The sequence below is a fragment of the Leptinotarsa decemlineata genome, unplaced genomic scaffold (assembly GCF_025532065.1).
Source record: "Leptinotarsa decemlineata unplaced genomic scaffold, Ldec_3_MD MMD2_P_RNA_scaffold_14, whole genome shotgun sequence".
Taxonomy (NCBI): domain Eukaryota; kingdom Metazoa; phylum Arthropoda; class Insecta; order Coleoptera; family Chrysomelidae; genus Leptinotarsa; species Leptinotarsa decemlineata.
The window spans coordinates 1,148,999-1,163,079 of record NW_027412528.1 but is presented as its reverse complement, the minus strand read 5'-3'; the positions used below and the strand labels follow the sequence as shown (position 1 = coordinate 1,163,079).

Sequence of the window (14,081 nt, the reverse complement as noted above, 5' to 3'; positions counted from 1 at the left end):
TAATTTTATAGAGGATAAAAAATATAAAATGATAATGAAATTTGTACCAACCTAATCGCCCTTCCGATAAGTTAATTTGAAAATGTTTATTATCATTCCATACGAACCAAGGTAAAACACCGGTACGGTGGGAAATTTCGAAAAACTGGACATGAAAATAGCCTCTCAGCCAACGGGCGTTATACAACTCGAAAGACAGATGATTGAAAATGGAAATGTATATTGTTGAATATGTTGGTCAGAATAGATGAGATATTCAAACTGGTTTTGGAAAGATTTCGATTTCTTAGATCTGAAAAGTCTACTGTTGTTCAGAATACTTCAAAAGATCATCATCATCACCGCCCTGGAACTCAATTTGTGTAGGAGTTGTTCCAGTATTTATATGGCATTCATCTTTTCATTGACTGAGTTTTCAATTTTGTTTCTTGTAAGGTCTCCATTCTCATGTATATAGCTCCGCCCCTAAGCATATCCTAAAGCTGCTAGACTCCATCCAGAAAAGAGCCACGACACAAGACTCGAACATCACTTGCAACGTTGACAGTCTGGAACGAAGAGAGGTTGGAGACTTGTCTCTCTTTAATAGATACTTTCATAGGAGGTGTTTCAAGTGACGTGGCACATTTGATTCCACCAAGAGCGGTACATATCAGAAATACGTAACGGACTGTGGCTGCTCATCGTTTTGAAGTACACCTCAAACTTCACTGTCAAAGAACTCTTTCATTTGGTGAACTGCGTACAATTAGAACAAACTTTCTGAGAACGTTTCTCCTTATGAATTTATTCTACAACATGAATCGATACTTTCGTACAGGCACCACTCTTTGGGGGCCTTAAGGATTTTCATGTAGGGCTTGAGGTTATTCTTTAAAAATGAATTTAGAAGCATGATTGGTCTATGTCTATATATTCCACATATTTTTGTCCTTTTCTTATATAATGGTCTTCTATCCATTAAGTGTTTTTATTTGCACCCACATCTGTTGTAATAATCGGTAAATTTGCTCAGGTATTTCTTCTTTGAATTTTGAAGGTACAATTAGTCCTTGGATAAGAATTGATTCAAGCATGTTGAAAAAAATGTTACTGTTCAGATGTATGAGGAAAGTGTTTTGTTGAACTTATTCTGTACCAGAGATATCAATTCTATCTTTCACCAAATGGATGACTCAGATTTGTGAAACAAAGCATTTGTTCAATCCGTTCCTTCAGTTTTGATATTTACAACAGCAGAAATTTTCGTTGAGACATTTTGGTGAACTATAACTTATAGAATTGAATTTGATAAAACAATTTGCAGTAAACAACAACTTCAACATCTTTGACAAACATTTTTCAAATAAGTTAAAAATAATACTAAAACCTACCAAAACTCACATATACTAGTAAATCATCAGAAACTTCAAACCGAGAATTATCTTATATAAAATATCTTGAAATAAAAAATCGAATTCCGCCTATGCTTGCCACCTTTAAGAAAATAAACACGGTTTTAACATGGACTACGACATACTACATATAGAAAATAAAGGGAGAAAGATAAATCTGTTGGAATCTCTGCAAATATTCGAAATTTATTTTAAACGACCAACAAGAAGTTATTCATTCACCATTATTCTGTTTTACCAGAATTGATCATTTTCCTAATCAAGTTTTGTAGTTAGCTACTGTTACATAAAAGACATTGCATCATAGTTTGATGTACCAGTCCAATTGATGAAACTACCGTGTAGAGAAACGTATCCTAAATATAATTCATTCTGAAAATTCTATGATTAGTGTCATGGATAGTATTTGATGTTCTATATCTCGACGGTATCTGTATCTCGAACGGTAAAGGCAAAAATTACATGGTGGTATCGTATAACCTCTACAAAACTTCAAATCGCCTTCATTATAACTTCGAAAACCTCTGTAACGTCGCCCTTTTTTATTATTAATACTCCATAAAACGCATTTAACGTCGGACTTTTATTAACGACATATTTTTTATTTGCAGGTAAGCCGGAGAGTCGTCTCGAGAGCACATCAAAATACCGTAAGTTTTATATTTCAATTACTCCATAGCTCATATCTGGGAAATTTGTCCTTCATTCCTTGGCCGAATGTGTTTGCGGAGCAATTTGAGGAGCTCTACTTGATGATATTAAGGTTGGGAGAGCGCAAAAAGGATCTCTTGTAATAAAAAGGGAGAACCGACGTAAAACAACACCGGCCGTAAAAACCGTCATATCTTCTACAACAGGTAACGAACTTCGGTTCCTTCGCTTATATAACAATATAATTCAAATCTCGAACAACGAGTAATTCACTGTTAACATGAACTCGACAAGGTTGTTCCATTGAATTCGACAACGCTTTCCGCTAAAAAATCATGAGATTTGATCACCTTTCTTTTGTGACATCACCGGACGCGACACTGAAAAGTGTCGCGTTCAAAGTATTGGTCTGACTAGTTAATTAAATTTTGTTTAAGTTCACTATGTATAGAGCTTTTACAGAAATAGTTGTTATAATCTGAAAGATCTGGATCAAAATGTGTTAAGTTTGATGGTAAATTTGGTTATATCCTTGGTTTGGTACTTCAGCTTTTGAATATTGCCACCCCCCACATTAGTAATCTCATCTAGTCAACATTTCACTGGTCCAGACCATCAAACGTCGTATTGACAATTCATTGGAAATCTGTTAAGACATGAAATTATTTGTCAATTAATAAAACACGAGAGGAAAAAATTGGTAATGACGTACAATTTCATTTCTGAAAAAGTTTATTGGGGGGGAAGAGGAGTGGTAACCGGTTGGGTTGTCTTGAGTGGTTTATTCTACTCATTCAATCGATCACTATGTGGAACAGTGGTTCGAGCCCTACGGCCGGATGATAGATTTTTCACTGCGTATTATCCAACCCGTTAGGAATCACACAGCTCCGAGTGTTATTAATCAATCCCAGAATCAATTCCTTATGATCATATCGGATTTCTGTTTCGAAATTCCTCATTGGGATTTCAGTTTTTAGTAGTTGAGATCGACTGATTCTATCTAGTTTTGCCTATAATAACCTATTAAGTTTGGTAGATTCTCTCGTCAGATTGGGTATATATCGAAATAAAATTATAAATATTATATATTTATTTTTAATCATACGTAAGTTTCAGCATGTTTGTCATTTTCATGTGCAGAAATATGAAATTACAAACACAGAAAGGACAAAGAGTTAAATTTTACTTAGAATAAATAATATTCAAAATTGTAGTAATAACACAAGTATCCTAGTCAATGTAGAAATGAAATCAAATAAATCGAGTTACGCTGGAGACGATGAAAATAAAATGAAAAACTAGAAAGTATATAAAGAGGTTCAAAGAGTAATATGCAAAAATTTTTATCGCGGCTGAATGAGAGGACTAGGCTTTGTCTATCAACTGATCGAATAATTCGAATTTCGCACCATAAAAATATGGTAAACAACAAATTTAATGAAAAGCGAATAACTAAGTATCTATCACATTTCTGTGAACCAATCCTTAAAAAATGTTCATACCAGCTGCACAATAACAATGATGAAAAATATAATATGGAAAACCCTAATTTTACTTTTATACCATACATTCGAAGTGCCACAAAAAGTCCCCGAAAAGTTTTAGGAAAACGCGAAATCAAAATCATTAACCAATGCTTTTCAAAGTTACGAATGATGAATATTACACTCGACCAACCTGGTGTTGTTCATAAAATAATTCGTGGAAATTTCCACTTGAATGGAACAAACAAAAAACTATTGAAAACCCGATTTGGCTAGACACAAAAATAATGGCTACACACAACAAAAATAAAATAAAAATCCATCACTTTGATTTCCAAAATACTGAGTTTATAGTTTTCCATCATCATAAAAAACATGTGGGAAACTTTAAAGAAAGGTAGAACGAAAACTCTTTAGGAAAGTACGTAGAAGATGGGAAGAAGGCCGAATTGTACGTAGTTGTTTCATTGAAAATAAATATGTAATATTTTTAGTTTTATTTCGTAATCTCTGGTAGTTTGGAAAAAACTTGAATTTCAGGAATTTCATATAGTTCTTTCTAACAATATTGATAATTTCATGTGATAAGATTCAGCAGACAATTCGTCTTTCCGGCAGTACTGTTAAAAATAAACAAGACAAACAGGAAAGTTCATTATTAAATTGTTATCCACGATTATTTATTACATAGAAATATGTTAATATGCATTTCACACACAACGAACTATTTTCAGCTAAAAGTTTTCAAATAAATCACTATGATTTTTCGCTCTTTCAGACAGGTAGGTACATTTCAAAATCATAATGCCATTATAATGATAGATATTTTTGTCACCTACAAATTTAAGAAATAACACCTTCAAACCGACGACTCTGGCGAGAACATTTTCGTAGAACAGTTTTTCCTCCATGAAGGGTTAGCTTAATGAAGTGCCATTTGTCAAGAGGCCATCATCAGGCTCGAGGACGCTCCGGTGAATAATCGCGAAGCTGTTATTTTTTAAATAATGATGAAAGTGGTGGTGAAGTGCTCGGTAAATTTTAATTTAGTCGTTATTTCAGCTCTAGTGTGTTACTTCATGTTGCCTTCATTTTACGAGTTTCGCGAATTGTTTTATTCAGTTGTATGTGTTACGTATAATGCGCCTTTCACAATATTTCCAGTCGTGAAATTTCGTTTATCTAAAAGCGAGGTGTACTCTGAATGGTTCACCAGAAATTGTAATCATGCGGTTTTCTCTTTATGTTTGGTTGATAGGAAGTCATTCTATTTTTTTATTGAATTGACAAATATTTTCACTTTATCGATTGTACAGAGACGTACTCTATGAATCTTATACTTTCCTACATCATATTCATTTAAAGCAACTATTGCATTATAAAGGATTAGTTTCTTCTCTAATTTCATGACGTTAGACATTCGTTTCGTTTTTGACCATTTTGATATAACTCAAGTTTATGTGAAATTTATTATCTTTAAAAACTATCACTGTTTGGTGATTAAAATTCTGGCAGTCAATCATCTAACACTGTTTCATCGGTTATGTCTATTATAATAGCCAGACGAACAAGTGCAACATCATTTCCACTATGAATTGTCAATAATTCCATTATTACTATTTACTGAAGAGGACTTTGTGTAAATAATGTTTCATTTCCTGTTCCTATTTCTTTGTTGGCTGTTGAACCAATTAAAAAAATGTTATAATAAACCATACGCCATTCTGATAAAATTCAGGACAAAATGTTATAGCTTCTGCAAGGAATGGAAGTAACACAGTAAAAGTCGAATTTACTTACTTTATTCAACTGTGTACATTTTGTACCTGCTCATGCTCTTTCTGGATTGGAATTCCTTAGAGTGCTAACATCAATTGCATACCCATTATTGATTATTGGTACTTCTGTATCTATCTTGATCTTTAATATTTTGGGCTGGTTGGTGTAGATTTAATAGCTTTTGAATATGCTTAAACGTATTCCTTTTTTTTCACGAAAGAGCGATCACGCTGTTTACCATCAAGTTAAAGCAGAAACACATAAAATGTTTTCGGCAGACCGACGAACTTACCTGCATTACAAACATTAAACATGTTTCCTTTGAAGCGTTCATCGACTCACTAGGAATACTATTACCTATGTTGAATACAGAAGAAAATTATTTTTATTTGTTTGCATGCACATACCATAAAGCACTTCAGTCCTATGGGAATATTCCCATATCGGTGTTTGGATACTCATTACTCATACCAAGTAATGATAATATGAATGAAATAGTTTTTGAAAACTGACCCTTCACCATCGTAATGCAAAAGTCAATGAACGTTTTATTAGTTTGATTGAAAACCCAGTCGAATGAATGTATGCGTTAAATTTAACGGATACATTAGCAAATCAAATTCATTCGGAACAAATTGAATGTTCTATGATAAAATGCAATTTTGAAAGTGACCAAATGGTTGAAAACCACTACACCCATGCAGGGTTTAAATATTAATGACCATTCCCTGATGAACGATGTTTGACTGTTTTTTTTTTATATACTATATCATTTGGGTATCAGAGTGGTTCCCATGTCGATAATGAAAAAGGCATTGGAAACTTTATCATATCAAACTCGCTGTGTAAATATTGAATGCAATTATATAAAGAGTATACTTGTTATATTAACGAGGATCCATATATGCACGGGTTCGTGTTTTGCCACGATGGATGTTTTTAAATTATGTACGGCTTTGCATATTGATGAAAATTAAGCACAAAAACCTTGCACCCATAATTCAATACCAGACAGCGTTGTTTCATTTTACTATAGACTTCATCAGATCTACTCGTCTGGGATATATCCCTGCTATTATGAAACTTTATAATAGACGAGTTATTGAATCGTAATGGACTATAATGAACATTAACTACATGGCTTTGCAGATTATTGAATCATCCAGGACCGGGAAAAATGTAATAATATAATTGGAGCACACGTGCAATGGACTGCAAATATTATTACATGAAGCAACGAAAAAAAAAGTTTACAAGTAAACCCTTCCAAATCAGTAACTCTCGTAGTAGCATTTGCAACGACAGCTAAGAGTAGAATACTGGATAAATATATCTGGGAACATTTACACTTGATGAAAGAACTGAAAGGCGGCTCCAACATTGTTGAGGAATCGACTCAGAATAACTACAGAAATACTCATTGGACATTGTACATTGAGAGGATACCTGAACAAAATAGGACTGTATAATGAATACCTTTGCTGCAAACGGTGCAAAAAAGGACAGCGGCAGACACAATCATATTATGCACAACCATAGTCAAGTCCAAACTGGAAAGAACAATACTTTTAGAATAGGTGTTATGAAAAAATGGGACAAAAACCAAATAAAGTGAATTTTTTTATAACAGCTCAAGTTTCTCCTTATTATTTTTTGTAAACGATTCGTTTTCGAATCAATAGTACTGGAACAAGCTCTCTATCTTCTTTGATAAGAAACTTTGAAATAGTTTATTATTGATAAAAAAATTATTGCGATTTCAACCCAGTCACGACGGTTTGTAATGAAAGTTAATGAAGTTGTTTCGGAATGAAACGAACTCACCGACCTAATGCGTAACATTGGATTCATTTCTTGAATACTTTTTATGTAATCGGTTCGTGAACACAAACCGAAAGAAAACATTTTATTAACCTCTCTATTTTCTTGAGCTAATACATCTACCCAGCCAAGATTGCACACCCTGGGAATCCAAAGAAAAAGTTAGTGTTTTGAGCCAATTTCAAGATTAAATTTCTACCTTCCAGCAACTTATAAACAGCCATTACGTTTTATCGTTTAGCTATAGCCATGAAATTCAGTAAGAAGCATTCATAATTTAGACAGCGGATTCTCATAATGATGAAGCAAGCGGGATGTCTGGTCTGAGCCAAGTTCTTGATTTAGATATATTTCATTCAGTTATCGAATGAATTATCATCTATTATTCAATTTTAGAATACGCATTTTGTAGCAGTGGAAAAAATATATCTTGTCTATTAACAGTTGTTCATTTCATAGTTCATCAAATATTTGACAATACAACACAACCCAATATAATTCATCAAAAGTCCTTAGAAAATTCACAAAGGTTTTGTGAAATGATTATGAACGCAAGAAAATATAAATATGTAGGCATGATGAAGTTACAAAGAAATGGAAAAATCCTGGAATATAAAGAAAATCATTAATTTTATTTTCATACAAAAATATATAACTATTTCAAATGACTTCCTCGGATAAACCAATATATATTAATAAATGAAAGACTATTTCAAGACTATTATTTCTTCCAAATGAACAGGTATTTTGTTACAAAAAAGAATTAACGAATTGTCTACACACTAGACAAAAACTGCATTTCTTCATTTAACGAGAAAATTTTCGAAAACAATTTTTCTTTTCTCTACATTCTCATACAATAACATACATTCATACATATTTCAATCTTACTTTTTTTCTCTTGGAAAAATAATAATGACATGTTTTCAAACATAATATGAATCCCTGTAGAATAATTTGCGCTAGTTTAGTTTCAGGTCATATTTCTATTCACATCATTGTGTTTTCTGCAGATGCTGCCTTGTATGGCTAGCTAGTATTTCTATTCCTATTTCTATTTCAATTCCAAAGTTAATAATTTTGGTAATGTCATTATCACAGACCATCAGAATTCACATCATGAAAGTATTATAATTTTGTCCAATTATCTAGTTCGAATATGTACCTGGTGTGCCCTGGTATGTAACCGTTCTGTAACAGTTTCTAGTAACACAATCGTTACAGAAAGATATTCAAATTACATGTAATATTGTTTCTGAAGAGAATTTGATAGTCTCAAAGGCTTGAAAATGTGAAATAAGAGTTCCTCTTTTTGAAAACGAACAAGCTCAGTATGTGGTGAAGCTCAGTAATTCCAAGTGACTAGGTGGTAACTATGATGCCGGGGAATTTGTATAGAGTTCGATATTTTTTTTTCACAAAAACATTCCCTACAAACGGCAACCCTAAAAAGTTGTAACTTGACTACGAGGTCTTGTCTTTCAACATGCGATGCCTTCCACGAAAGTACTATAACACTTTGGATAAATAACAAGCACGTCATTTCGAACGAATATTCTAGAACATGAACTCAACAAATTTGAAATGCGTTCAATTTCAGTAAACGCCAAATGCCGATCCCTCTAATTTATAGTCGTTGATTCAGTCAACAGACAATGGGGCAACTCCAACTACCGACGGCACATCATCATGTCATGCTGAAATTCAATTCTCGACGAACTGAAATATTTCAGACAGTTTGTAATTGTGTCATTGCGTGACGCTTAATTAGATTTATTGTGTCAGGCAGATGGAAATATTTCATTAACGGTTTGAACACCGACAATGACCACAAGGTATATCGCCTGCTAGCGCTCCATAAAGAGCGATATCGATCGTCGTCGTTTCGATAGCTTGCTATGTTATCTATCCCTTCCTCTATACTATAGATACACCAGGTTAATGTCTTGCGTTTTATCTGATCCGTTTTAATTCGATCATGACTCATTCGGTTGCGTTTTCGCTGTGCCGTTACTGGCTGTTGCGAACATGTATGGTGTGTGGGATTAATTAAAAAAGATGATCTGCCAGAAGTTGCGAATATGGAAAAGCGCTTCGTAAAATATTATGTAACAAATAGAATTGAGTAATGGGTGAATGAGTTTGAGAACTAGTTGAAACTCGTAGTAAGCGCGAAGTGAGGTTTTATCTGTCTTGTTATAATTGTTTGGTTATTGATATTTTCTCAGTTACTGATTTTGTTTCTGATTCTGATTGTATTTACTGGTTCTCATAAAATTGATATACCCTATCTCTCTGAGAAAGGCGTATGTTTTTCGATTTTTTGCCGAGACAGGTATGCGTTAAAATCAAATCTTTTCTGGTAAATCTTGCCAAGGAAAAATAGGTAATTAATTTTATAGATTTCTCACAAAAATGCAAAAACTAAAGAACTCCAGTTTTTGCACCCTCTATGACGGTTTTAACTGGCTTCATCGGATAAACCAATAGAAATTGATACCTGAGAGACATTTAATTCAAATTATTGTACTTTTTTCACAACCTGTAATTGGTTTCCTTGACAACTGAACACGTGTTTTATTCCAAAATATGAAATGATGAATTGCTGTCTGTACACTAGACAAAAAACGCATTCTGTTAAAAAACCGGTTTTTCCGTTAAGCAGCTGCGCCCCCCTGCGAACAACAACTTTCAAAACTCTAAACTTGTGCGAGCTAAGGACTAACGAGGTCTTACCTTTTAACGTGTGATTCCTTTAACTATAGAAAATGGCCAAAAAACAATTTGTTTTTATTATACAAACATACATTCATACATAACAAAATTTATGAAGAATATATTCATATTCAATTTATTCGCTATTTCTTTTCTTTCAGTGCTGTGTTTTATTGTATTTGGTTACATTAATTTTTACTTTTCGATTTTAGATATGGATGGTATTTTCCTTTTTTTTTAAATTATCTTTCAAAATATTAGATTTTTGTTATTTTGACCAATTCATTCACTTAATTTCTGAAACCTTCGATAAATTAGAAATATCTTCACGTTGAATTATACGTAATATTCTCATATTGGCGATAAAGTTGCATGAGAAACTTGTTCTGAATGTGATATGCTGCATCCCTACACCTGAAATGATTCATGCCATAATAATAATCTACATTATCAAACCAGTTTCCTGTTATAATATTGTTAACTGTAACTTGGTATATTTCGTTTGCGGAATACAAGCTCATTTTCATTCTCTACCTCGAACGTTTGTTCTGAATATTTGATATGATTCGACAGTGGGCCAAATTCCTGCAACGTTCGCAAAGCGAACTGCAAATGAGATTGAACATTGTCGAGGGCAGTGATCAAAGGCACGGCCTAGGGGTACGGACGGACAGACGGACGACGGTGGCTTCCTAATCAGTCGCATGGCAGGTAAACTGGTCCTGAGGGACTCCACCGCCGAGGCGTACACACACGTAGGCTAACTCACGTATCCCCAGAGGGTCGAGGACCAAGCAAGGGGGCCAGGCGGTGGACATCGGTGGACCTATCGTCGTCGTCGGTCATAACGATAAATCTAGAGGTCCTCTCTCTGCTCTGCCACCGTACCGGCCCGGTTAACGACTTTACGCTCTACCATAACGTATATCCGGAACACAAAATCGCTCAACCGATTAAGTGAATTGAAGTTACTAATATTGGGGGGTGTGTTGAGAACAAGTTGTACATTTTTCCAAAAGTATACTAGAAGATTATCTGTGCGAAAGTTAAGATTGACAAGCGTTAGGAGAGGGGTTGAAGTCGTGAAACCAATCCAGTATGGAATAATTATACAATAAGCCACTGAATTACGGAACAAATTCATTATTTCTCAAATCATGTACTTTCATTGAAAAATCCATAATAGATTGATTTTTTATTTTTTAAAGTTACGTTTTCTGCTTCACGATTTTTTTCATAAACTTCAATTCAATTCGACCTGTTGGACAAATAAATATCTTGAAACTGCATTATGAATCAGTTTATCTCGACCGATTGATTTAAAATTACATGCGAACGTTAATATTAAAAATAGATGTCCTTTCGAGGATATTCAAATATCTAAAATCGAATCACCTATCTGTAAGGTTCCAGTTTTCAAAATACCTTCTACTGATAATCAGTGATTTGATGAAATAGACTTCTTTGGGAAAAGTACATAAAGTGATTTTGGAAGTTTTGTATGTCGAAAATAAATCATTCTTTTTGTTAAAATGAATAGAAATTATTTTCAAATTCTGGTAAAATGAATAATGGTAAAAATGTACTATTGGTGTTGTGGCAAATACGGCTCTGTCCAAGTACTACAAGACAATTACATGTTTAACTATCTAGAGGCGTTTTCTGGTGCTCATGTATTCAAAACGTATTCGTCTGTGCATGATTCAAATATATTCATTCTGGCGTTGAGACGATGACGTCACATCAACTATGATTTGAAACGAATTCATGATGATTCAAAACTAGTGTGAGATTAGTTTTCAAATGGAATTTGACGTTACGTTACGTCAGTTGTCAGTTTCTGCTTTATTTTAATCGTTAATTGGTCGGTGGCCAGGCGGTTCGATGCGGGTACTTTGTTTACTCACTCACTCGAATTGACTGCCGTGTTGGTCAGTGGTTCAAGCTCTAGTCTGAACGATCGATTTTTACTTGCTATCGTCCAACTCGTGTTAGGAATCACAAGTTATAAAGGAAAGACCTTGTTAATCCTTAGCTCGCACAAGTTTCGACTTGTGAGGGTTATCGTTCGTAGGGGTACGACAACTGGTAAACGAAAAAACAGATTTTTTTTAAACAGATGTTATAGTTCATAAAGTGCTGAAAACATTTTATCAAATACGTTGTAAGGATGTAAAAAATAATCTGTATGCACAAATCCGATTTAATTGAGGTTACAGAAAATTGAAGAGTTTGTTTTTATTATTAAATTTGACATCTGACACAAACTGAATCATTCCATTCTGGCGAAGTGGAGTGATTGCATTCATATACGGCTAACAGCCGAAGCACGATCTTTATGGCGCCATTTCAACAAACAACATTCAAAATAATTTCTGTCGGGAATAATAAGCAATTCGCTACTAAAAATAGGTACAAGGTTTAATGCACGAGCGAACATGACGAAATTAAAGCTTACACTCGTTGTTAAGGAGGAAGTCACACAAACTGCGAGCCAAACAGTCAGATAATGGTAACGACTACTTTGTTTTAGGTATACAGCATACCCCGAGGTTGTTGTGAATTTACTGTCGTGTGTGTTTTAACCTTCTGTTTTTATCCGTTACTAACTGCGAGATTAACTGGAACCGTTTCATAGTTACCGGATTTCATTGCTTGGTACAAGTGAGGAAGTTTTTTCATTCTGTACATATTTTGTCAATGAAAAATTGATATTAAAATCTTGGGTTAGAATATTATTAACAGCTTTAGAAAAAAACTAATAATATTTTTCAGCACTCCACACCAAGTCTCAACTTTGTGAGAATCTTATTTCTTGCGATGACTATGGTTTCAGGGCAGGGTTTCAATATGTAAATGTGCATCACTTGGAAAATTATTTTGATACAGCGAATAAATTTTAATATTAACAAAGTTTTGATAGGGGTTCACCACAGGGCTGAATGTTAACTCCTATTTTATTCATTTTGTATGTCAATGATTTGACAAAATTTCTTCCTAGTATAAAGTCCACAGACTCTGCCGATTAACATCTCATATAAATAATGAAGCTTTGAAATAATAATGTGAAAAATAAAATTGATCTCCCACTTTCACTAGATTTCTTTTTATTTCAATTCCAGTAAAACTAATTGTTCATGATTCGATCCATATTATGTGGCTATTGTTGATGTTCAGTTGAATTGAAAACTTGTTTCAGGATGTGATTCAGAATTCATACATATTTTTGGGTATATGAACTCAAACTCAAACTGGAAAAAGCACTGTGACCCATTAATTCTAAGTCGGCAGTATTATTTATACATGTTTACATGTTTAGAGCAGAGTGATGAGAGATTTTGCATTTGCTTGCAAATTTTTTATACCTCAAAAGAGAATATGATTCTCAATATACCGTTTGTAAATATTTTTGTACTGATAAACAAACTTTTTATCAAAACTATATATATTTCGAAGGTTATCGTTCGTAAGGGGCGACAGCTAACTAACTAAAAAACACACCTTTAATACTCGTCACGATGAGCTTAAATGATGAACTTGATGATTACTAAATAGATTTTCATACGTTTTTCACCAAAAGAAGGAGTGATTCAAGAAGAACGTTTATGTTTTGTGCAATTAGTACAAAGCCATAGAGCTTTCAACGAAAAAACTCACTTATCGCTCTCAGATATAACAAAACTGCTCATTACTATATATTGTTCTTCTTTTATAGTCTGCGATGGCATATGTCCATTTTTAAGGATAGGTTAACTACTACCCATTGTAATATAGACGGATACCATAATAATCCTTATCCAATTAAAATATTAGTCTCTTGAATAATTTCATGGTCATTATAACTACACCTGACATCATTTGAATAAATAAACTAATATTTCAAAGAATGTAAATAAAACTAAGTTTGCATCAAGAAATATCGCTACAGAGTTTCGTGAAATCATAATTAATTTCTAGTAAATCAGTAAATTATGATTTTTATTTATTTTTTGCTTTTTGGATATCATGTGGCTCAGATTTTTCAGGCACACTTTACAAGTTGGTCCTGGAGTGAACTACATCTGTGCAATTTTATAATTTAGATATTGTATAGAAAGTGTAGTCTACGCCCGAAAAAGCCATTGTATGGTAAAACAAGTGTTGCGTTTTTGTAAAATCGTTCAGTGAAAATCTCACAATAAAATGTTTTTTGAATACGTTAGTTATGGATTTTTATCAAATATCGGCCAATTCT

General features: G+C 33.5%; 1 protein-coding gene across 27 annotated transcripts in view; it reads left to right on the top strand.

The window, feature by feature from the left end:
• mbl (splicing regulator muscleblind) overlaps nucleotides 1–14,081 on the top strand; it is a 684,538-nt gene that overhangs the window by 574,344 nt on the left and 96,113 nt on the right. Inside the window, exon 2 of one of the 27 annotated variants that reach the window (XM_074176507.1) lies at nucleotides 2,006–2,044. The exons of 25 other annotated variants lie outside the window; for them this stretch is intronic. In XM_074176507.1, the coding sequence (XP_074032608.1) occupies nucleotides 2,006–2,044 (39 nt within the window). Of the gene's footprint in view, nucleotides 1–2,005; nucleotides 2,045–12,039; nucleotides 12,512–14,081 lie in introns of those variants that run through there. One more of the 27 variants, XM_074176524.1, reaches the window with a different exon arrangement.